This window comes from Chiloscyllium punctatum, chromosome 9 (genome assembly GCF_047496795.1).
Source record: "Chiloscyllium punctatum isolate Juve2018m chromosome 9, sChiPun1.3, whole genome shotgun sequence".
NCBI classification, from domain to species: Eukaryota; Metazoa; Chordata; class Chondrichthyes; order Orectolobiformes; family Hemiscylliidae; genus Chiloscyllium; species Chiloscyllium punctatum.
Window position 1 is genome coordinate 60499027 of NC_092747.1, and position 26420 is coordinate 60525446.

Genomic DNA, 26420 nt, shown 5'->3' on the forward strand with positions numbered 1-26420 from the left:
CCTTTTTCCAAGACCCGCCCTGTTTTCAAGATGTCCCTCCTTTAGGTTCCGTCTCCTTTCTCAGTCCCTGCTCCCTTTCCCACCACAATTCCCTTCCCCCGGACCCGCCCTCAACAAATATCTGGCCCCGTCTGCCTTCCTAGCGTCAATAGGTTTTCTACTTGCATTGTACAGATGCTTCTTTTCCGGTTTAATGTTTCTCGATGTTTCTGTTTTTATTCGTATTTTTATAACACCACCCTTTGCAGGTGTCGCAGTGTTTCAGTGTAGATCGATTATGATCTTTCAACGATTCAAAAAACGCAGGTGGATTGTGCATGTGCTTTGCCTGGTCGGAGTTGGTTCAAGTGGACAGAATTAAGTAAAATATCGGTGCCTGACCTGGTACAAAGAATCAGAGGAGGCACAGGGTTCTGGGTCTGTTGTAAGTACTGAAGCAAACTGCACGTGAGCTTCAGCAAAGTAAATAACTACTCAGATGTATAAATAGCGAACGAGTGTGTTAAAAACTGTAGGGAATAATTAGAGAAATTATAAAGGTTTATAGAAACTGGAGAATCCATACTGAAAATGCGACTAGAGAGATTACCTGGAGACTAAAATATTTGTGACAATTTCTCGCAGTTTACCTACAGATACCTCATGTTTAAAATATCCTTTGATGTAATTGGAGGGAAAGTCATTGACAAAGTACCCAAGTGTTTGAGCTGAGGACCTACAATGATGAATACTGATATGATAGGCCTCCAAAAATCACAACTGATTTCTTCTTATCTTAACTATGACTACAACCAGCGGATTGTGTTCCTCTAATTTCCATTGGCACCAGCCACTTCAGTTACCAGAATCTAAAGCCCTTCTTGTACCATTTCTCAGGCCACACATTCATCTACTCCATCCTTTATCTATTCGCAATAGTGCATAGTATTTTGATTAGGCTGGAGATTGGCATCTTTGAAGTTCTGCTTGTAATTGTCTCTAAAATCTGCCAAAGAAGTTCTTGCTTCATTAAACCCATGACATTGATCCTGACACAGACCGCAATCATTGGCTATTGACCATCCCCATCAGAAGGGTGCACTGCTCTGCAATGATATCCTTGAACCTGCCATCAACAAAGCAATACTGTACATTGTCATGAATTCAAGTCTGTGGCCACAGAAACTCTCCCTGTTTTCCTAACTATGGAATACCGTCTTGCTGTTCTTCCCAATTCTATTCCTGCCTTCCTGTAATGCTGAGCACCCCAGGGTAACATATGCTTGGCCTGAGCTGCTATTCCCAGAGAAACCAACTCACCACCAGTCTCTCTCTACCCACATAACCTTTTTAAACACTCATTTTAAGGGTAACTGTGTCCATATTGGACAACCATGTTCACCTACAATTCAAATTTAAAGCTGAGACACCTTTTGGATGTGCTGAGGTTGTGAAAAGTGCTAGGAAAACAAGCATTCAGATTTATTTCAAGAGGTTAGAGAGTGAGAGACTGGAGAAAAAAACCGAATAACTAAGAAGGGTATAACTACATAAGATATAAAATAGCTAGAGAATATGTTGTATGGTTACAAACTATTTCAAGATGGAATTAAGTGAGATAGCTTTGTTTAAGGAAGATTAGAAGTTAGGGAAACAGAATGACTGTTGATAACTAATTACTACATTTGCAAAATCACTTTTTGCGGATGTAAGTAGTAGTGTAGATAAAAGGAAACCAGAAGATGCTTTTTCAAGAACATTTGATAGAGTGCCAATTAGAAGTTTGTATGCAAAGTAAAGGCTGTAGAAGCTGTGGTAAAATATTAGTATGGATGTAGGATTAAAACTATCAATTAAAAGTCGACTGGCTGTAACCATTGGATTGCTACTGTATCCTGTGCTGGAATCTCAAATATATACAATCTATATTAATGACATTAATTGTGACAGACTAATATACCGCTCAGTTTGCTAACAATGCAAAATAACATGAAAATGTGAGCTGTGAAGAAGACAGAAAGAGCCTGCAAAGAGATAGAGACAGATTGATCAACAGGAGTGGTCAACAGGATGGTAGATGGAGTGTAATATGGGGATGTTTAGGTTAATCACGTAAGACAGAAAAGCAGATTTTATTTTTGAAAAGACACAAAGTTTCAATATGTTTAATTCAGTGAGACTGTATAACTTGTAGAAGAAATAGTGATAAAAGGCATACATATGCAGGAAACGATGAAGAATGAAAATGATACATTGCCCTATAGGAAAGATGTTGTGAAACTTGAAAGAGTTCAGAATACATTTACAAGGATGTTGCCAGGGTTGGAGAGTTTGAGCTACAGCGAGAGGCTGAATAGGCTGGGGCGTTTTCCCTGGAGCATCAGAGGCTGAGGAGTGACCTTATAAACGTTTATAAAATCATGAGGGATATGGATAGTGTAAATAGACAAGGGGTGAGGGAGTCCAGAACTAGATGGCATAGATTTAGGGCAAGAGAGAAAAGATTTAAACAGGACCTAAGGGGCAACTTTTTCATGCAAAGGTTGGTGTATGTATGGAATGAACTGCCAGGGTAAGTGGTGGAGGCTGATAGAATTACAACATTTAATAGGTATCTGGATATGTACATGAATAGGAGGGGTGTAGAGGGATATGGGCCAAGTGCTAGCAAATGGAACTAGATTAATTTAGGATATCTAGTTGACATGGATGAGTTGGATCAAAGGGTCTGTTTCTGTGCTGTACATCTCTATGAATCTATTACAAGGCATAGAAGTATAGAATAAAGATGTTTTGCTACGTAAAGAACTTTGAGATAACACTTGCTGTGATGGTCTCCATATTTAAGAAAAATATACTTGCCTCAGAGGTGATACAGAAAAGGTTCACTAGATTGGTTCCTGATGAGACGATTAGCTTATGTGGAGAACCTGAGTAAATTGGCCTTTAGTTTAGAGTTGGGGGAGATAATTGAAATGTACAACTTTCTGAAAGGGCTTTGGTAAATGCTGAGCGGTTCTGGTATGAAATTGTTGACAGCACCACTGAATGCAGAAGGTTATAAAGAGGCTAATTGAAAAGTGAGATGCTATCCCTTGAGTTTGTGTTGAGTTTAGAACACCACAGGCTAACAAGAACAGAGAGGTCAGATTGGGAGCTAGGTGGAAAATTAAAATGACAAGCAACCAGAAACAGGGTTACATATATAGACTGAACAGATTTATTCCATTGTTTCATAAAGTTCATCCAATCTACATTTGGTCTATCCATTGTATATCAGTCTGCATTGTAAACATTGAGTAGAGCTTACTAAATTTAAAAAGGTTCTGTAAATTTCTGTTTCACTTGGAAGGGACATTTGTATATTTCTTGATAGGAGGCAGAAATGGAGACAGGAAGGTGAGGAAGGAAAGAAAAAGAAAATTGGAGATGCATTTCATGAACACTGAGGGAAAGGTGGAAATTGAAAGTGACATTGATTAAACTTTCCAGTTTAGGATGAGAACTAGAAACAACATCATCATCAACATTCCACCAGCACAAATGGTGAAATTTGAATTCAATAAAATCCTGAAATAAAAAGCTATCCGAATGGTGACTGTTGATTGGAGTAAAATCCTATCCGGCATCATTAATGCCCTTTTAGGGAGGGTAATCTGTCATCCTTACCTGGTCTGCCTACATCTGATCTCTGCAGCAATGTGGTTGACTCTTAACTGCCTTCTGGGTAATAAATGCTGATCTAGCCAGCAATGCTCACATCCCATGAATGAATAAAAAAAAGGAGTTGCTGATTTCAACTTGTGACACTCCAGTCCCATCTCAATCCCACCACACTTTGATTATCAATAGACTGGGTTTCTACAATGTCTTTGTTGCCAGCTTTCTATTTTCCACTCGCTACAAAATCAAACTTGCCAGAAGTTGGGTGTTTCTGTCCTTTTCTACATTAAGGCCCAATCCCTGTTGCCTACCATCCTCATTCACACCACCTTGTGCTGTCTCCCAGTCCCTGTGCGTCGAATCTAAAATTTTCATTTGCATGTTCAAATTCTTTTGGTACGTCTCATCCCACATTAAGGTTGAGCTTTCAGCTACCTCAGCTATGATTTTTGGAACTCCTCTCTAAACATCTCCTCATCTGCTCCCAGCTTCTTATTGTGTTTTTAAACCTATCTTAATCATCAAACAGCTTGTCTTTCATTCTAATTATCAATCTGAGATTTGTTGTCAGTTTTGTTTCAATATTTGATCTATAAAATGCATTAAAACAGTTTTCAACTTTAAAAATTCTACTTAATGTTCTGTTAACTATTATTTATAGATACTGCTGCAATGTCTCAGAGTGTGCTGACGGGAATGGAAAATTCAGCTGCAAGTGTGCTGAAGAGGGCTGTAGAGCTAGACAACGAGTCCCGTTTGCAGAGTTCATTGGTTTGTTATCAAGAAGGAATTGATCTTCTTTTGCAGGTTTTGAAAGGTAACAGAGCTTCTAACATTCCCTGAGTGATTCATGGTGTAAAATAAATTTACCAACCATATTTTAAACTCTGACTTTCTGCAACATTCAATAAACAACAATTCTTTTCCTATACCTTAAAAGTCAAGCTCACCCATGTGTTGGTCAGTGCTGTATTATTAAGTCATTAAGAAACTCAGCAAAAATGACATAAATAGAAATAAAACTCACATAAAGAAAGGATGATGCAGTTGGACTACTTGAAGGAAACAGGTTAGCCTAACAATGTTCTGCCTATCAATCACTTGTAAGTCCTGCTGGAAAGTATACATGTAGATATCAGTAAGAATTCATCCTCCGTTTTTATGTTTTTGAAATGCCTGGTATCACTCAAAGTCTGAACAGTACTAAAGTGTTCGTGTTGTCTGTGCAAAAATATTTCAGTAAATGACACCAGCCTCAACAGATGAATATATGAATTGAAAAGCCAAAACATGCAGATGCAAGCTATCTGAAACTAAAACAAAATGCTAGAGAGAATGACAATCAGTAGGTCTAACAACGTCTATGTAAAAAGAGAAATAAAGTTAATATTTCTGGAGTGTGACCTTTCATCAGAACCAGAAAAGGCTAGCAATGTAATAGGTTTGAGGAAGGAGTGGGTGAGGCAAGAACTAAAGAAAGGCCTTAGAAGATGGAAAACAGAAATGGTTGAATGACAGAAAATGTAGTCTTCTAGGGCTAAAGTTAAAGGTGATGGGGCAAGAAAACAACATCTCACTGGAATGCACAGCAGCCAATGACAAATGTCAGCAGAAGAGCAAAACGAAGTATTAAGCAGGCTACCAGAAGTTTGGAGTGACATGAACAAAATAAACAGAGAAATATATATATATTTGTGTTGAAAACACACTTGGTGACTTGTGATTCCGAGGCAGTTCGGCTTGTATTGGGGGAAAAAGAATGCAGCATACAAGATACATTTTTGTGCTGTAATGATTCTGTCATATATTAAACAATTGACAAGCTAAATAAAGATTTTCATTTGTTTTGATAGCTACAAAAGATGACACAAAAAAAGTCTACTATCGACAGAAGATTAGTACCTACATGGATCGAGCAGAAGTAATTAAAACCCAGCTGAATAAACTCAAAGAAGGTAGCTAAGTTGAATAACCTGATGAAAGGCATAGTAGTCAAATGAATGTAGTCAAGAATATACATCTTCTATATTTCAGATACCATATGTCAGATGTAATGATTTCAACAAAATTTTATGTTTGGATCATCTGTAAATACTTCAAATATTGACAAGTCAAAATGGACAATTCATTATTTGATTTAGTACTTTTCTTTTAAAAAAAGACAAAATGATGAGGAAAATCCATATTTGATTTGTGATCTGTGTTGAAGGAACTAAGTAACATTGGATTCATTGCTCGCTGACTAATGAAAGAGCTAAAGTAAAATACCAGCAGAGAGACAGTAAGGTCTGCAGATGCTGGAGATCAGAGTTGAGAGTGTGTTGCTGGAAAAGCAACACACTGATGAAGGGCTTCGGTTCGAAACGTTGATTTTCCTGCTCCTTGGATGCTGCGCTTTTCCAGCAACACACTCTCAACTAAAATACCAGCAGCCTATTTCTCATTCTTGGTCCCAACTGACGGTGTTGGTGTCACTACTGTGAACTCGTCATGGAGGGAGGTAATTAGATTAGATTACTTAGTGTGGAAACAGGCCCTTCGGCCCAATAAATCCACACCGACCCACCGAAGTGCAACCCACCCATACCCTACATTTACCCCTTCACCTAACACTACAGGCAATTTAGCATAGCCAATTCACCTGACCTGCACATCTTTGGACTGTGGGAGGAAACTGGAGCACCCGGAGGAAACACACGCAGACACGGGGAGAATGTGCAAACTCCACACAGTCAGTCGCCTGAGGCGGGAATTGAACCCGGGTCTCTGGCGCTATGAGGCAGCAGTGCCGCCCACTAGAAATTAGATTAGATTCCCTACAGTATGGAAACAGGCCCTACGGCCCATCTAGTCCACACCTACCCTCCAGACCCATTCCCCCAAACTAATGCACCTAACTCTACGGACAATTTAGCCTGGCCAATTCACCTAACCTGATCATCTTTGGATTGTGGGAGGAAATGGGGGGATATCACAAACGCCACACAAGGCTAGAATCGAACCCGGGTCCCTGGCGCTGTGAGGCAGCAGTGCTAACCACTGAGCCACCGTGCCGTTGATGGTGGTGGAAGCAATGCCAATTCTGCAGGCTGCTGAACTTCATGAATGGTGTTGGAGTTACACTGATTAAGCAAGTGGAGAGTATTTGATTATATTTTTGTCTTGTGCCTTCATAGAAAATAGGAGCAGGAGCATGCCATTCAACCCTTTAAATCTGCTCATCGTTCAATACAATCATGGCTAATGATACGATTCAATACCCTGTTTTCACTTTCTCCCCATACCCATTAATCCCTTGAGCACATTTGGATGAGTACATCACTGCCATGTCTCCACAGCTGATTGAGGGATTCTATGTTTCTAGGAAACGTCCAAGGTTTTTGGCACTCGAGTACTGTCAGAGATCAGGCACTTGGTCAGTCTCAGGCCGGAGATCCCATTGTTGTGGCAGCCATTAAGAATGTCATGTTAATGCACAGGCAGATTTGGGGAAGCAGTTTGTTGGAGATACTGTGCAAACTGACTTGAATAATGGAGGACTCCATCAATTTATATCAGTTTATATAGCATCTGGCTGCCTCCGTGAAGACATTACCAGCTGCCTTGGAGAACCTTGAGCGGCACGGTGGCTCAGTGATTAGCACTGCTGCCTCACAGTGCCAGGGACGCAGGTTCAAATCCAGCCTCTGGCGTCTGTCAGTGTGGAGTTTGCACATTCTCCCTGTGGTTTCCTCCGGGTGCTCCGGTTTCCTCCCACAATCTAAAAATGTGTAGGTTAGGTGAACTGGCCATCCTAAATTGCCCACAGTGTTAGGTATACTAGTCAGGGGTAAATGTAGGGAAATGAGTCTGAGTGGGTTACTCTTTGGAGGGTCTCTGATTTTTTTTAAGCCCAATTCAAATTCTTAAACTGCCATGGTGAGACTTGGTTCTGCAAAATATTCTTTGAGATATCGGAATTTACCATCATAAAATGGTCTTTATAAACTTAATTACCAACATATATGTTAGAATATTTGTTACCTTTTATCACTTGCTAAACAAGATGGATTTCTTCCCCATAACAAACTAATTGGAGTCAAGGTGACAGTTCTTAAAAGTAACAGCTGTAATAATAGACAATAGACAATAGATGCAGGAGTAGGCCATTCAGCCCTTCGAGCCTGCACCACCATTCAATATGATCATGGCTGATCATTCCCAATCAGTATCCTGTTCCAGCCTTATCTCCATAACCCTTGACTCCACTATCTTTAAGAGCTCTATCCAATTCTTTCTTAAATGAATCCAGAGACTGGGCCTCCACTGCCCTCTGGGGCAGAGCATTCCACACAGCCACCACTCTCTGGGTGAAGTAGTTTCTCCTCATCTCTGTCCTAAATGGTCGACCCCGTATTTTTAAGTTGTGTCCTCTGGTTCGGCACTCCCCCATCAGCGGAAATATGTTTCCTCCTGCCAGAGTGTCCAATCCTTTCATAATCCTATACGTTTCAATCAGATCCCCTCTCAGTCTTCTAAACTCAAGGGTATACAAGCCCAGTCGCTTCAGTCTTTCCGTGTAAGGCAATCCTGCGATTCCAGGAATTGACCTCGTGAACCTACGCTGCACTCCCTCAATAGCCAGAATGTCTTTCCTCAAATTTGGAGACCAGAACTGTACACAGTACTCCAGGTGTGATCTCACCAGGGCCCTGTACAGCTGCAGAAGCACCTCTTTGCTTCTATACTCAATTCCTCTTGTTATGAAGGCCAGCATGCTATTAGCCTTCTTCACGACCTGCTGTACCTGCATGCTTGCCTTCATTGACTGGTGGACAAGAACACCCAGATCTCTCTGAACAGCCCCTTTACCTAATTTGATACCATTGAGGTAGTAATCTGCCTTCCTGTTCTTGCTACCAAAGTGGATAACCAGACATTTATCCACATTAAACTGCATCTGCCATGCATCTGCCCACTCACCTAACTTGTCCAGGTCACCCTGTAATCTCCTAACATCCTCATCACATTTCACCCTACCACCCAGCTTTGTATCATCAGCAAATTTGCAAATGTTATTGCTGATACCATCTTCTATATCATTTACATATATTGTAAAAAGCTGCGGTCCCAGCACGGATCCCTGCGGTACCCCACTGGTCACTGCCTGCCATTCCGAAATGGAGCCGTTAATCACTACCCTTTGTTTCCTATTAGCCAACCAATTCTCTATCCAATCTAGTACTTTGCCCCCAATACCGTGCGCCCTAATTTTACTCACTAACCTCTTGTGTGGGACTTTATCAAAAGCTTTCTGAAAGTCCAGGTACACTACATCCACTGGATCTCCCTCATCTATCTTCCGAGTTACATCCTCAAAAAATTCCAGAAGATTAGTCAAGCATGATTTCCCCTTCATAAATCCATGCTGACTCTGTCCTATCCTGTTACTATTATCCAAGTGTGCTGTAATTTCATCCTTTATAATAGACTCCAGCATCTTTCCCACCACTGAGGTCAGACTAACTGGTCTATAATTTCCTGCTTTCTCCCGCCCACCCTTCTTAAAAAGTGGCACAACATTAGCCGCCCTCCAATCCTCAGGAACCGACCCCGATTCTATTGAACTCTGGAAAATAATCACCAGCGCATCCACGATTTCCCGAGCCACCTCCTTCAGTACCCTGGGATGCAGGCCATCAGGTCCCGGAGACTTATCAACCTTCAGACCTAACAGTCTCTCCAACACCAAATCCTGGCAAATCCTGGCACTTTGGTTACCTCAGGGAGATTGCTGGTGTCTGACCCAGTGAACACAGATCTGAAGTACCCATTTAATTCCTCTGCCATTTCTTTGTTCCCAGTAATATATTCCCCTGTTTCTGTCTTCAAGGGCCCAATTTTTGTCCTAACCATTTTTTTGCCTTGGACATACCTAAAAAAGCTTTTACTATCCTCCTTTATATTCTTGGCCAGTTTACCTTCGTACCTCATTTTTTCTCTGCGTATTTCCTTCTTACTAATCCTCTGTTGTTCTTTAAAAGCTTCCCAGTCCTCAGTTTTCCCACTTATCTTCGCTAAGTTATACTTTTTCTCTTTTAACTTTATATGTTTCTTTACTTCCCTCGTCAGCCACGGCCGCCCATGTCTCCTCCTGGGATCTTTCTTCCTTTTAGGAATGAACTGATCCTGCAACTTCTGCATTATACACAGAAATATCCGCCATTGCTCCTCCACGGTCTTCCCTGTTAAGGTATTGCACCATTGAACTTTGGCCAGTTGCTCCCTCATAGCTCTATATTTCCCTTTATTCAACTGAAATATTGTCACTTCCCATTGTACCCACTCCCTCTCAAATTGCAGATTGAAACTTATTGTATTATGGTCACTACTTCCCAATGGCTCCTTCACTTCGAGGTCACTGACCAATTCTGGTTCGTTACACAATACCAGATCCAGAATCGCCTTATCCCTGGTCGGCTCCAGCACCAGCTGCTCTAAAAATCCATCTCTGAGGCACTCCACAAAGTCTCTTTCTTGAGGCCCGATACCATCCTGATTCTCCCAGTCTACCTGCATGTTAAAATCCCCCATAACAACTGTCTGCATTTTAGCCATAAAAGCAATTCAAATTCACATTAAAAATGAAACTCTACAATGGTTGAAAATATGATATTCGGAAAGTACATTGGTATGTATTTGCTAAATAGTTTTACCATATAAAATCCACATTTCCAAAGCACCGGCTTAAAATGAAATTCCTGTATGGTAGTCAACCATGTTACGCTATATAGATGTAGAATACTTCATTGGAAATATAGAAGTGTGTGTATGATAATTATAATGCTTGCTGTGTCACTAAATTATTAAAAAGCTATGTTTTTTTTTTGGACAACCTTTTGTTAATTATCTGTTTCAGAAGGGAAATATCACGAACAGATCAAAATTGCAGAAGACGCTACTGGGTTTAGTTATGAAAAACTATTCAAACCATATTTGGATCAGTTTGTTACTGAAGTATGGGTAGAAGATCCGTACATTAGGCATGTTCATCAGGTGAAAAGCAACCTAAAGTTCCATTAAAAGTTGTACTTCAATAAGTATTTTTGGCTTAACTTCAGTTAGTTGGCAAGACTACTAATGCTGTCAGTTTGTTACTAACGATCTGCCAAATGCTAGTATTTTCAAAGCAGGTGAGTTTCTAGGATTTTATTCAATTTACCAAAAAGGGGGTCAGATAATTTAACTCACTGGACAGCTAGTATGCAATGCAGAATGATGCAAACAGTGTGGTATTAATTCATGCATTAAACAAGGTTACCATTGAAGGACTCTCCTTCTGAACCTCTCCCTTCGCCTGAGGCTCTGTGACCCTCAGGTTAAATCACCAGTAGTTATCTGTCTATAAGAGATCAGTCACAGATGGTCCTCTGTGGACTGTGGCATCTTGACCTTTACTCAATTTGTCAGACAGAGGACAGTTACAGACCAAATATGATAGACTCAATATATTCTGAGCAACTAATAAATTAAAGGAGGTAAGGGACTACTGAATTGAGAAACACCAGTTGCCATCTAAACAATTTACAAATATAATCAAAACATTATACTGTTGAGATTATTGTAAACTAAAATGTTGAAGCAGACAGATTTGTCTTTCATTAAATTGAAATCTATCACCACGGTTTTAATAACCAATACTTCATACTGATTTTGTGACATTTTATTTTATAGCTATACAACTTCTTGAGATTTTGTGAGTTGCTTCTAAAAGGACCTTGCAAAGTAAAAACTATCCATCTACTGACTTCTCTTGACAATGTAGGTAATTTAAAGTGTTGTAATGCGAATATTAAAAACCATTGTCTTCATTGTAAACCAGAAATAAATTCATTATAAGAATTGCAACTTATGGATGCTGTAAAGTGTTGGATGCTGTAACATGTTGGAGTATAAACAATGTCTCTGACATTAATGTTGACAATGTTTATTTATGTAGTTTTTATAATTCATGCACTGTGTTTTTGTATTCCTTCAATTTTTTCCAAACAGAATAAATCTTCATTTAAATATTTTTTCACCCCACACAACATTTCACAACCATTGCTGTATCAACTGTGAGGAGGTGGACAAAGAAAACATAACCTAGGGAGGGAGAACCAAATTTCACCAGTGAAGAGTTGTCAGTGGATTTTTATTTTTGTCGTTATGGGAACTAAAAAAAGACTTCTGGTAGAGGATCTGAGAGCAAACTTTGCCCTGAAATTTCCAATTATGGGATGTAGTAAAAGCTCAAGTTAAGTTGCTATTTCGAGTTGGACACATTGGGTCTTCAAAGTCCCATGTGCACATGAAGTTTAAACGTGTGATTGCAGGCTTTACCTTTTCTCAGCCAGATTACTGCATGATTCTCTACAAACAGCAGAATGAAATTGCCATAGCCATGCGGAAATGAGCTGTTTGCAACTTTTTTTCAAACTGATTTAATTTGAAGTTTTTTTTTCATTTTACCCAATTTTTTCTAATCAACCTGTTATTACACACCTCTGGAGCAGCTGGAATTTGAACCGGGACTCTTGGTCCAAGGATAGGGATGCTACCACTGTAGCACAAGAGGGCCCTAATTTAGAAGCGTTCCTAGCAGGTGTAAAGCTTACTGAGGTGTAGCTTTTGAGAAAATCAGCTAAAAATCAAAGCCTTCAGTTTGACAGTAACCTCAACACATCTCCCTACTCCCTAATACTGACAATGCTCACCCTTTCCCCAATGAGACCCATAGGCTCCAGCATGAAATGTAAGTGGCCATTTTAAATTGCAGTTAGTAATGGGCCTCCATTCTCTCCTGCTGACTGGAAGATAGCTGCAGTTGATATGCACCTTGGAGCAGAAAAGTTACAATCATCCTTCACCAGTCTTCTCTTTAACAAGTCACTAAGATGTCTGCAAGCATTTGTTCATTCAACGAATTTGTGTTTGATTTGCATATCTGATGTAAGAGTAGGAGAGGCCTGGCAATTTTTATGTATTACCTAGCTACACATTCCATTGGGATAATAGCCATAAGCTTCCTGTCAATTATCCACTTACTCAGTTATGGAGAGTAAATGCTACAAGTGGACATCACTGAGGAACAGTGAGAAAAGAATTTCAGGAAATGCCAAATGTGATTGATTAGTTACCTTATTTAAGGGTTCTATAAATAAGACTGTCTTTATTGTAAGCATGCATCTGGGAATGTTTATTAATATTACATTACTGGTTTCATTCCATTAGTGAACACAACATGCATGCATTAGTTTCCTCTTTCATCTATTATAGAATGGTGGTAACTCACAGCAGATCTGTGGCCTTGAAGAGATAAAGCAGTCATTACAAAGTTATGGGGTAACATTGGATGTGAACCATTCCTCTTCGATACATGACCGAGAAATCAGGTAGTTTTTTTGTCGTGTTGTATTCTATTTGAATTGTGATATTATTCATGTCATTTCAAGCACTATTTAGATTTGTTCAAATATCAGAATTGGCTATTTTCAACATGTTTTGTTTTCAAGTCAGGATGATGGGACTCCATCTCCCCTCCAAAATGCAATTAAGACTATGCTAGGATTGGTTCAAACACAATTAAAATTTGATCCTGCTGTTTCTTCTTCGACAAACATTCATATGACGCATTGCATCTTGTACAATGTCTCAAGACATGGAGGAAGGCACAGTCAGATTCATTGTGACCATGTCTGATTATTCAGTTCTGATCCTATTCCTGCTTTTAATCCAAGAACTATATTAATTCCTTCTTGAAAACTTTGGCCTCAGTTGCTTTCGGTGACAAAGAATTTCATAGCCTCACAACATTCTGGGTGAAGAAATTTCTCTTCATTTGTCCTAATTGGCCTATCCCAGACCTTAGACTGTGACTTTGACCCCTTGTTCTGGACTGCCTGATCATCGGCATTACTTTGCATTATATTTACTTTTTATTTACCTTGTCTGATTGTGCTTGAATGTAGTTGGTTTCTGAGCTTTCCTCTAGCTCAGGTCTTATGGCAGAGCAGTGGGATTCTAGGACATGAAGGCTTTCAAGAAAGTGTGGAAGAAATTTACTTCATTGATACCAGGATTGCATTTACATGGCAGGATTGGAAATTTTGTGATTGTTGCTTTAGAGCAGAGAAAGCTAAAGGAAGTTTGGCCGATGTATTTGAAATTGTGAAGAATTTAGATAGTTCATCTTTGTTTCTAGTGAAGTGACAATATCAGAAGGCCCAGATTTAAGGTGACTGATCAAGGACATGAAGAAAAATGTTTTTACCAAGTGATCTATATGGACTTCAATAAGGCGTTCGACAAGGTTCCCCGTGGGAGACTGGTTAGCAAGGTTAGATCTCATGGAATACAGGGAGAACTAGCCATTTGGATACAGAACTGGCTCAAAGGTAGAAGACACAGGGTGGTGGTGGAGGGTTGTTTTTCAGACTGGAGGCCTGTGACCAGTGGAATGCCACAAGGATCGGTGCTGGGTCTGCTACTTTTTGTCATTTACATAAATTATTTGGATGTGAGCCTGAGGTACAGTTAGTAAGTTTGCAGATGACACCAAAATTGGAGTTGTAGTGGACAGCGAAGAGGGTTACCTCCGATTACAACAGGATCTTGACCAGATAGGCCAGTGGGCTGAGAAGTGGCAGATGGAGTTTAATTCAGGTAAATATGAGGTGCTGCATTTTGGGAAAGCAAATCTTTGCAGGACTTATACACTTAATAGTAAGGTCCTAGGGACTGTTGCTGAACAAAGAGACCTTGGAGTGTAGGTTCATAGCTCCTTGAAAGTGGAGTCGCGGGTAGATAGGATAGTGAAGAAGGCATTTGGTATGCTTTCTTTTATTGGTCAGAGTATTGAGTACAGGAGTTGGGAGGTCATATTGCGGCTGTACAGGACATTGGTTAGGCCACTGTTGGAATATTGCGTGCAATTCTGGTCTCCTTCCTATCGGAAAGATGTTGTGAAACTTGAAAGGGTTCAGAAAAGATTTGCAAGGATGTTGCCAGGGTTGGAGGATTTGAGCTATAGGGAGAGGCTGAACAAACTGGGGCTGTTTTCCCTGGAGCGTCGGAGGTTGGGGGGTGACCTTATAGAGGTTTAAAAATCATGAGGGACATGGATGGGATAAATAAACAAAGTATTTTCCCTGAGGTGGTGGAGTCCAGAATTAGAGGGCATAGGTTTAGGGTGAGAGAGGAAAGATATAAACGAGACCTAAGGGGCAACCTTTACACACACAGGGTGGTACGTGTATGAAATGAGCTGCCAGAGGAAGTAGTGGAGGCTGGTACAATTGCATCATTTAAAAGGCATTTGGATGGCTATATGAGTAGGAAAGGTTTGGAGGAATATGGGATGGGTGCTGGCAGGTGGGACTAGATTGGGTTGGGATATCTGGTTGGCATAGACGGGTTGGATCGAAGGGTCTGTTTCTATGCTGTAAATCTCTATGACTCTGATTGGATAGGATTTGGAATGCACTGTCCAACAGAGTGGCAGGTTACAAATTCAGTAGTAGCCTTCAACAGGGAAATCAATACATGCTTGAAAGAGGAAAACAAATCATTGAGAAGCATAGAAAGTGGGAGACACTATATGGATTGTAAAGCAAATGCAGTCTCCTCCTCTACTGTGCTACTGTAATTCTAACTTGCGTACAATGTAATCTTTGCCATTGTCAGAAATCAGTCCAGTAACCTATAGTATGATGTCCTTTCATTTATGCTGATTGTTCCATTAATATAAAGCAATACCTGTTGGCTTTAGCTAGTTTCTCTACATTCTTAGATGTTTGTTTAATTTCTTTACAATGTAGCAGCAATACTTAAGTCCCATTCTTTTTCCTCTTTTCACAAAACTTTAAAGTGAAATGAACAACAGACTGTGTCAAACTTTAAATATGTTTGTTTTTTATGCAACTCCTTTGTTCCCTAATAGAAGATATATAGAATGACTTAAATACAATGGGAATGTTCAGTTTCCTAATAGGTTTCTGGAGTTCTTTTAAGTGCCGTTTAATAACTCTTTTACAAACTTAGACTTTCAAGTTTTCTTTTCTGAACATATGTATACAATGATGTTTAATGGATGCAAAATATTTGATATTTTGAGAATATTTCAAATGTCCTCATTACCATCTGTTGCATGTTTCTTCAGAAAGCAGTATTTACCTGGAGTTTGAGTAAAACAATTTTTTTTCTGTGACAGATTCAACAATGGATGGATGATCAAGATTGGAAGAGGATTAGATTACTTTAAAAAAACACAGGTTTGTTTCAGTTAAAATGGATTTTCTGATTTTATACCACTGCAAAAAATTAAATCCAAGTTATAGTTTTCTAAACTGTACAGATCTACAAACTGGCCGGATTAGCTCAATTGGCTGAATGGTTGGTTTGCAAAATAGTGTGATGCCGACAGGTTGGGTTCAGTTCCTGCACCAGCTGAGCTTACCATTGAAGGACTTTCCTTCTCAACCTCTCTTCTCGCCTGAAGTTTGGTGGCCCTCAGTTTAAATCACCACCAGTCATCTCCTTCCAATGAGAGAGCAACCTTATGGTCTGGAAGACTATGGCAACTTGACTATTACCTGAATAGTAATGCATAGTACCAGGCTTTAAGAAGGTACATTCAAATCCGACATTGATAGCTGTTGGAATTTAAATTGAACAAATAAATCAAAATTATAAAGTTGATCTTTTTAACGTTTTTGTGAACTCCTCTGATTTTAAAAAAAATCTGGTTTGTTGGTGTCCTTTAGGGAAAGAAATCTCCACCTCGAAGTGGTCTGGTTGTGCGTGCTGAAGTGTCCTCTAAGGTGGCCTAACAAGCCACTCAGTTCAAGGGTAGTTAGGGAAGGGAAACAAATCCTGGCCTTGCCAGTGATACCCATATCCCATGTAGGAATTTTAAAAAGAGAAGGTAGAAAAGTTATTAGAGGTGACTGAAACAGTGATCAAAAGATGTAGGTTCAATGGAAATGTTTGAATGTGTGTGGAGATGTAGCAAGCCCAGGGCATTTAAGAGCTGTATTTCAAAGTACTGGGAAATAGTAGGCATTTCTACCATAAATGATAATGTTAGCACAAGGGGGCGGTGGGGGGGGGGTGTCTACCTGACTGGAAGATGTTGACAGTATAAGGTGGAACAAAATCATAGAGAGATTACAAAACCTTAGGAATTTAAAATTGATATATTGGGTGGAAAGAGCTATTGTGAGCAAAATGGTCCAGATTGTATTGCTAATCATTGCACAATGAGACTATGCAGTGCTGCATTTACCAACAATATTTGTACACATGATTTAATTTTAAAGCTTGGGAGAGAAAGAAGAGGTTGATAATTAAGAGACATTGACAGAAAGTTTAAAATAAAACTCCAGCACAAAATAAATTCTGAAAGAATGAGATTCCGCACATAAAACTCTCAGGTCTGAGAGATTGTTTGGCAGCAATTATGACTGATCAGGTACTATTCCAGTAATAGTCATGTTGCCATTGTCTTACCAGACCATAGGGTTGCTCTCACATGAGAGAGAGAGATGACTGGTAGTGATTTAACCTGAGGACAACCACACTTTAGGCAAGGGGACAGGTTGAAAAGGAGAGTCCTTTATGGTAACCTCAGCCGATGTGTGAATTGAACCCATGCCGTCGGCATTACACTGCTTTGCAGACCAACTGTTAAGCCAATTGAGCTAAACTGGCTGGTGATGCCACAATTGGAGTATTGTGTTTTGGTTTTGTCACCTTGCTATAGGATGCTATTAAACTGAAAAGAGTGCAGAAGAACTTTACAAGGACTCAGTGGTCTGAGTTATAGGGAGGTTGAACAATCTAGGAGTTTTTTTCTTTCGAGCGTAGGGGACTGAGGGGGGATCTTATAGAAATGTATAAGATCATGAGAGGCATGGATAGGATGAATGCACTTAGTCTTTTTCCCAGGGTTGGGGAATCCAGAATGAGAAGGTAGCAGTTTAAGATTAGAAGGGAAAGAATAAAAGAGAACATGAGGGGCAACATTTTTACACAGGGTGGTACGTATATGGAATGAGCTGCCAGCGGAAGAGTTTGAGGTGGGTACATTAACAACAATTAAAATACATTTTGATAAATACATGGATAGGAAAGGATTAGAAGAATATGTGGCAAGTACAGGGAACTGGGGATGGACATTTTAGTTGATATTGACCAGTTTGGGCCAAAAAATCTGTCTCTGTGCTGTGAGACTCTAATTAAAAATTTATTTATACCTAAAAATGTAACAGCATGCTTTCTGCCATGTTTAGTGAGTAACTAATAAGCTCTGCAGTATCTCGCCTTTATCAAAAGAGAAAATGAAAATGCTGGAAATACTCAACAGATTAGGAGGGAAACAGTTAACATTCAAGTTTTGTGATCCTTCAGCTTGATAAAATGTCCATGAGCTGAAATGTTGGCTCTGGGCTGAATCTTACATCTTTTGGCAAACCTGAATTGCAGTGAGTACTTTTGGAGGTTTGTCACCACCAGGTGTACCAAGATCACTTGTCGTACCTTACCAAACTCACCTCATTAATTGCCCATCTTGCCTGTATAGCACCTCTCACATTCAGTTTTTTACCCCAACTCACCATGCACCTTTTCCACAAACTTTTGCCCCTCCAGCAGATATCTGCCCAAAGACCAGCATCTCTTACACCGGAGCCATCTTTAAAAGGCAGCCTTGCACCCTGACAAGCATTAGCAATCTTGCATTACCCTCATTGAGGATGTCATGACACATCAACCACTACGGGACAGAACATAGCTGGGATATCTGACCCTTCTTCACATATGCAACCCCATTTTCTTACCTTCCATTGCTGTTCAATCACCACACCACACACTTTACATTCTGTCTAAACTCCCTCTAAGCCAGCATTATACAGGGCAGTATCTTCCCATTGCAATGTAAGGAAAGCAATCAGACAAATACAAACACATATATGATTTTTTATTTACAAAACAGAAAAGAGTGCAAAAACTAAAGCCAACAGAAGCTGAAAGTCACCTCTACAATGCCAACAAGGTTTATGAATTAAGACCAAAAAACTGGAACGGTTTAGAATCGTGTGCTGAACCAGCTATTCTCTTGGAAGCAGGTGTCATAGAGGTTCTTTCTGGCAGGTAGCAAGCATCTCAGCTGATCTCTGATATGGATCATATCAGTATCCTTTACTCCAGTGTCCTTGTTCTCCTCCTCAAGACTGATCCATCCTTCTGCATTCGTGATATTGCCTCAGTGCCTGCTCCAATTGTGCAGTGCCCAGCATGCCAGGGGTGGATGCAACACTCTGTGGGCATCCCCAAGACTGGACCAAGCTGCAGATCCGCATCTTCAGCAGCCCTATACTCTGCTCCATCAAAAACCCTTGGCATGGGCAGCATTATATCTGCACAGTAGGGCCTATCATGCTTAGTTGAAAGATGGGTACAGAAAGGGCAGGAGAATTTCTTAGATACCAGAACAATCATTGATAGCAAACCCTGCAGATGAGGGCTAAGCACACTTTACCATACAGTGAGCCATGCTGGATGCAGGTAATGGGGTCATGTCTATATTAGACATCCACATTCTACCTCAACATAATACACTATCCTGAACATACCATGGTAGCTGAGTGATCATCACGTGTCACCAAGAATGGGCTACGCCATCCTCCTGGGTAAAAACGAGGACTGCAGATGCTGGAAACCAGAGTCTGGATTAGAGTGGTGCTGGAAAAGCACAGCAGGTCAGGCAGCATCCGAGGAACAGGAAAATTGACGTTTCGGGCAAAAGCCCTTCATCAGGAATAGAGGCAGGAAGCCTGCAGGATGGAGCGATAAAAGAGGGGGGGGGTAGGGGTGGGGAGAAAGTTGCATAGAGTACAATTGGTGAATGGGGGTGGGGATGGAAGTGATAGGTCAGAGAGGAGGGTGGGGGAAGGTAGCAAAGAGTAAAATGGGCGAATGGGGGTGGGGATGAAGGTGATAGGTTGGAGTGGATAGGTGGAAAGGAAGATAGGCAGGTAGGACAGGTCATGGGGATGGTGCTGAGCTGGAAGGTTGGAAACTGGGGTAAGGTGGGGGGCAGGGGAAATGAGGAAACTGGTGAAGTCCACATTGATGCCCTAGGGTTGAAGTGTTCCAAGGCGGAAGATGAGGCGTTCTTCCTCCAGGTGTCGGGTGGTGAAGGAGCGGCGGTGGAGGAGGCCCAGGACCTGCATGTCCTCGGTAGAGTGGGAGGGGGAGTTGAAACGTTGGGCCACAGGGCGGTGGGGTTGATCCTCCCGACTTTACACCCACATCAGTCACTGATCCTGACACTGCACGTGACACTTAGAGTTCTTGCATGGTTCTCACACACACCCTGGGAAGTTGGACTGGCCGTTAATACCATCATCGCTGATAATAATACTATTATTGAAATACCCAAGTTAGATTTGTAAGCACATATCTAATTGCCATTGATCATCACCTGACCCCTAAGTACCCTCAAACTGAATGCAATTGGTGATGCAATGATTGCAAATCCAGTATCGTGTTACGACACAGGTATACCCCCCTGCTTAATTCAAACCAGCAGCACAGAAAAGATTTATCCTGTGCAGTAATCTATGAAAATTCAAGAGGCCAAGAACTATTTAAAGTAAAAAGTAATTTTATTTCTTTCACCATATCAGAGAATAATTAACTATTTAAAACTCCTTCCTCTAACCTATCTTTTACTTTCCCTTCTATAATACTAGTCCAATAAAAGTTCCCGATTAGGATTTACCAAAAAATTCAAATTTCAAAACCAGCCAACTGTCAATTCTTCTTTTTGTGTCTTCCTTTATAGATTTGCTCTCCAGGTCAGTGTCGATGTTTTTTTTCCTCTGTGCAAACTCCTTCTCTAAACAGGTACCTCTCAGAGAGTTCTTACTAGCAGCCTACATGTGTTGGTCTTTTGGCTGTTCTCTCTTAACTGTTCAACTTTTCCCACTCTTAGACCCCCCCAAGACATCGGATTGTGTCATTGGTATTAATATTGTCAAAATACTAAATTCAAACTTGATTGGATTTTGTTATTTTGGGACATAATTTAAACTGGTCAAATTTGAGTTTGTTTATCTCCAGGTAACCCAGCTAATCTAGCTGTTCGACCAAATGTTACATTTAAAAGTTTCCAGTACACTCTGTGCCTCTCTAAGCCTTTCAACTCTCTTAAAAGTACAGTCCACCCCCATCTGCATAACAGTAGCTGCATTCATAAACAGCTTTATGTTTTGGTCTCTATGAAGTACTACCATCCAGCAAACATGAACGCTGTACTTTTAGCCATCAAGCTGATACATACTACACCCACCCTGGGTGCAGTTCAGCTGTTTCCTAATAACATTTGCTTCTTGAGAAGGGAAAGTAATGGCTGGCAATACAGCTCATGCTGCATACTGTCAGCATTGGGTCCAGCCTTCACACACGGTACTCAACAAACAATTTCAACTCATCCTCCCCAACTGCCCCTGAGCTCCAGCACTACACCTTGCTGATGCCTGCCAGTTTGTAGAATGGTCAGCACTGGTCATATTGATTGTGAAGCCTAACGGGTCAGTTCACCTTTGTGGGGATTTCCAGCAAACGCTAAATGGCTTTTCGCAGCCGGATAAATGGGGTATTGTCAACCTGTGTAACTTTTCAGCAGATAATGGAGAACATTTTACCGGGTGTACCCCAGGTTGCCATTTAGAGAATTTGGACATAGTCCTTAGAAGTTTCTCCAAGGCAGGTGTGTGCCTTAGAAGGGAAAAGAAATGTGTTCCAGACACTTCAAGTGACCTAATTGGGCTACAGAGCCAACAAGAGCAGGTGACACACATTGGAAGATAAAGTGAGGGCGATTAAAGGTGCCACGCTCCATGTCTCTACTGGATCTTAGGTCTTTCCTTGGGCTTGTGAATTATTATGGAAAGTTGGAAAATACATACAGAACCTGACCTCCATTCCTAGCACCTTTGCATCTACTGGGAATTTGTTTCCATCAGGCAGGGATACTAGGACCCATGGGCACAACCTTAGAATTAGGAGGAGTCAATTTAGAACGGAAATGAGGAGATATTTCTTCAGCCAGAGAGTGGTGGGCCTGTGAAGGCCAGGACGTTGAATGTCTTCAGGGCAGAGATTGATAAATTCTTAATCTCGCAAGGAATTAGGGGATATGGGGAGAGTGCGGATAAGTGGTGTTGATGTGCCCTTCAACCATGATTGAATGGCGGAGTGGACTCGAGCCAAATGGCTTTACTTATGGTCTTATGTTTCTTTGTGCTCCATCTGTATAGGCCACAGTCAATTACCCCACAGCATAGACTACATGCTCTCTGATGCTGTTCTGAAATCCCCCCTTTCAAATCAAGAGTCCCTATGCATCAGCATCCTTATCCCCTTTAGTATAAATATCTCTTTCCCCTCCCAAGATTAGATTCCCCAAACGCATTCTACCGTTGATTCTCCACCGTATCCAAATTCTTTGGAAATTTCAAGAGATTGACACTCAGGACTGCCCTGAACTGTGTGACTGACTTGTTCAGTCAGCTCCTAGACCTGACTGACTAGATCCCTGTCAGCTTGTGCTGGTTGTCCAGCACAGATCCCTGGACCTTAAGCATCCTGAACAAATGGCTGACCACAACAGAGGCAAAGGTCTGTGTATGGACTATGCCCATGATCTCTAACAGACCCTTTGGGACTAACCCTCAACAGTTTCTGACATGTCCAATTTGTTGAATGTACATGTTTGCTACTCAGGCAGCTGGCGCCTACTGTCAGTGTTACATCTTGTTTGCCATACAGTCAGATGTTTCTGACCACACTCCCAAATACCATTTCAACAGTGACAGGCAACTTGTGTCTGTGCTTAAAAAAAACTCTTCAGAACAGCAGTAAAGACAGCCTTTGGTTCTGAATGAAGTGCCAACAAGCAAGGCAGTTCACAGTATGGAGGTTGCAAGCATGCAAGTAGGTGTAAAAGAAAAAAAAACACAAATTACAATACAACTATTATCAACTAACTATTAACTTACTCTATAATACAAAGCAACACTGAAAAAAGAAAGAAAAGCAAAAACAGAAAAAAAAACACAAAAACAAAACAGCTATGCTCAGCACAAAGCTCCCAAACAAAGGAACGGGAGCATTGTATGTATACCTGTATTAACTTGGGGAAACTCCCTCCAGGGCCCAGGGCTTGACAAATCTAGCCATCCTGGTTAAATAAATGCCCTAGTTAAGGTAACTGACAAAGCCATATCAAAATAACTCAAGTAGGGCTGCCATGTCTTATAAAAATTGTCTGTGCACCATGTTTGTAAAAAAGTCCAAGGGAATGTGCTCCATAATTAATTTCTGCCATCCCAGCAAGCCTGGCTTCTCCGACACCCAGTTCTTCTGTGCACATCGTGCACGAATATTAAATAGTTTCTTCCCATGCCTGTCTAAAGATGGTAAATTTGGTAAACCTAAGAGGAGAGAGATCGGGTCTACTTTGACTTCAGTCCTCAATACCCTCCCTATCTCTCCTGCCACAGTGCTCCAATAAACACAGAGCCTTTTGCATGTCCAGAAGGAATGGGTAAGAGTACCTTCACTTATTTTGCATTTGGAGCACACTGGAGATGCCCCTTTTTTAAACTTCGCCAGACGGTCTAGTGCCTGATGAGCCCTGTGCTGAATTTTTAACCGTGCAGCGCATGTCCTATTACAGATTGAGATCTTTCAAGCATTCTCCCATGTGTTCTCCCATGTTTCAGAAGAGATCTCCACTCCCAGCTCTTGCTCCCAGACCTCTCATAACCGGTTACTATCCTGCCAGGCCCTGCCATCAAGTAGCCAATAGAGGGCACTAACTGAAAGGGTCCTTGTGGAACGTAGCAACAACCTCTCTGTATCGGGCTTATAGGGCTTAGTGAGAAGCAAAGTTTCTTCTGGATGAAATCCCTAACCTGAAAAAAAGCGGATAACATCTCTGCTGGGTAATCCGCATTTGTGGCTCAGTTGCTCAAAAGACATCATAACCTCCCCCTCAAACAAGTCTTCCAAACTAGAAACTCCTCTTGCTGCCCATAGTTTGAACCCTGAGTCCATCATCGCTGGTCGGAACCCTGGCATGCCAACTATACGTGTAAGTGGCGAAGTCTTAGATAAACAACCCTCACTCTGACACATCGTCCTCCATGCCTTGCCTGTACTAATGACAATGGGATTCCGACAATGGCCCATAACTGTCCTCATCTTATCCATGAACAACAGGTTAATAAGAGGGCACTTTGCTTGGGAGGCCTCGATATCCAGCCATATTGAGTTTGGATCATTACCTTCCCAATCGCAGACAAAGGACAGCAGGGAACTCAATGGATACCTCCTGATGTCTGGGAAATCAACTCCTCCCCCTCCTTGAGGCAACTGCAATTTAGTAAGTTTGATGAGGGCCCGACCATGATACCAGACAAAGGAACCAAACCACCCCAAACGTTTTTGCAGTGTTGACCTGGGAAACATTATAGGGAGCATACGCATGGGATAAAGCAAACGAGGAAGGACATTCATCTTAATGAGAGACATTCGGCCCAGCCATGACATTGGAAGAGCCTCCCATCTCTGGAGATCTCGCCTAATATTGTGAAACAAGTGAGCAAAGTTATTTCAAAATAACAGATCAAACTTGGGGGTAATAAAAATGCCTAGGTACCGGAACCCTGCCTGTGACCACTTAAAATGGAACTTAGGGCCACCTTCGACTTCTGGTACATCCTTAACGTTCCCCAAAGGCATAGCCTCCGATTTTGCAAAGTTAATCTTATGTCCTGAAATAGCCCCAAATGAATTGATACATTGTATCAAATGGGGTATGGAGGTCATTGGGTTTGATTAAAAACAGAAGGACATCATCCACATACAGTGTAATCTTGTGTGCTTTCGATCCCACTTCCAGAGCGGTTATGTGGATGTTCTGACAAATGGCCTCTGCCAGCGGCTCTATCACCAATGTAAACAACAACGGTGAGAGGGGCAGCCTTGCCGACTCCCCCTACAAATCCTAAAATTCCCAGACTTCACCCCGTTGGTGATGACCGCAGCCAGAGGGTGGCGATATAAAACCTCCACCCACCTAGCAAAGACTCCACCTAACCCAAACTGTTCTAAGATGTAAGAAAAATACGGCCATTCCACCCGGTCAAGTGATTTCTCTGCATCCAAGGAAATCACCAACCCCTGAAGCGATTGTTGCTGACAAGCTTGGACCATATTCAGCAACCTTCTAATATTATTAGAGGACCTACAGCCCTGTATAAAGCCTGTCTGGCCCTCTTTAATAAATATGGGACAACACCCTTTTCAATCTCAGCGCCAGGATCTTGAAACCTGAATTTAATAGAGAGATGGGCCTGTATGAGGCACAATCCTCAGGAACCCTCCCCTTCTTAAGAATAAGGGAAATACTAGCTTCTCTCAAAGATGGTGGTAGGCATTCATGCTTATAGGAGTGATTGTACATCTCCAACATCGGCCCTGACAGAATCCCAATAAACTCCTTATAAAACTCACCCAGGAGACCATCAAGGCCAGGCGCTTTCCCACTCTGAAGTTGCCTAGCTGCCTCCTGTATTTCCTGAACTGTCAACAGGGCATTATGGAGAGAGGCCTGTTTCAAGGTTACCGCTGGGAGGTCCAGGTTCTTAAAAAAGGTCTCCATTTTAGCCGTCCTGTCCTTGCAACCTTCAGACCGACACAGTTCAGAGTAAAAGCTCTGAAAAGCCTCATTAATCTTTCTAGCATCATATGTAAGGACCCCGGCGCTGTCTCTGATTGCAGTAGTGGATTGAGGGGCATACTTTTTTCCTCGTCAGGTACGCTAAATACTTTCCTGGCCTATTCCAATATTCGAACAGCCTTTGTCTAGCAAAAGCAAGTTCTTTTTTTGCGTTTTTATGTCAGTATTGAATTCAAGGCAGCCTGGAGGGCGATGATCCGCTGTAGCTTAGGCACTGAAGGCCGCGCAAAATGTGCCGCCTTGACGGCTTTCAACTACGTCTCAAGTAGACACTGCTGTTCCTCCTTCTGTCATTTCCGGCTAGCTGAATACAAAATAGCTAAACTCCTAGCAAAGACCTTAGCAGTCTCCTACAGTATAGATGGATTACTAGCCGTGCCTGAGTTGATAGTCAAGAATTCCTGAAACTCCTTCAAAACGTCAGAGTCATAGAGATGTACAGCATGGAAACAGACCCTTCGGTCCAACTCCTCCGGGCCGACCAGATATTCAAACTCAATCTAGTCCCACCTGCCAGCACCAGGCTCATATCCCTCCAAGCCCTTCCCATTCATATACCCATCCAAATGCCTCTTAAATGTTGAAATTGTACCAGCCTCCACCACATCCTTCGGCAGCTCATTTCATACACGTACCACCCTCTGTGTGAAAACGTTGCCCCTTAGGTCTCTTTTATATCTTTCCCCTCTCACCCTAAACCTATGCCCTCTAGTTCTGGACTCCCCGATCCCAGGGAAATTACTTTGTCTATTTATCCTATCCATGCCCCTCATAATTTTGTAAACCTCCATAAGGTCACCACTCAGCCTCCAACGCTCCAGGAAAAACAGCCCCAGCCTGTTCAGCCTCTCCCTGTAGCTCAGATCCTCCAACCCTGGCAACATCCTTGTAAATCTTTTCTGAACCCTTTCAAGTTTCACAACATCTTTCCAATAGGAAGGAGACCAGA

At 41.5% G+C, this 26420-nt stretch overlaps 1 protein-coding gene across 3 annotated transcripts in view; it reads left to right on the plus strand.

Moving 5' to 3' along the window:
* Nucleotides 1-104: 104 nt before the first annotated feature.
* The window catches only part of mitd1 (MIT, microtubule interacting and transport, domain containing 1), a 58946-nt gene continuing 32630 nt past the window's right edge, over nucleotides 105-26420 (plus strand). For 2 of the 3 annotated variants that reach the window (XR_011961529.1, XM_072577659.1), the window contains exons 1-7: nucleotides 105-424; nucleotides 4304-4459; nucleotides 5496-5597; nucleotides 10541-10677; nucleotides 11356-11442; nucleotides 12940-13055; nucleotides 15872-15932. Coding sequence is in view for 2 of the 3 variants with exons in the window: in XM_072577659.1 (XP_072433760.1) it covers nucleotides 4315-4459; nucleotides 5496-5597; nucleotides 10541-10677; nucleotides 11356-11442; nucleotides 12940-13055; nucleotides 15872-15932 (648 nt within the window). In the remaining variant the exon portion in view is untranslated. The remainder of the gene's footprint in view (nucleotides 425-4303; nucleotides 4460-5495; nucleotides 5598-10540; nucleotides 10678-11355; nucleotides 11443-12939; nucleotides 13056-15871; nucleotides 15933-26420) is intronic. The other variant, XM_072577658.1, reaches the window with a different exon arrangement.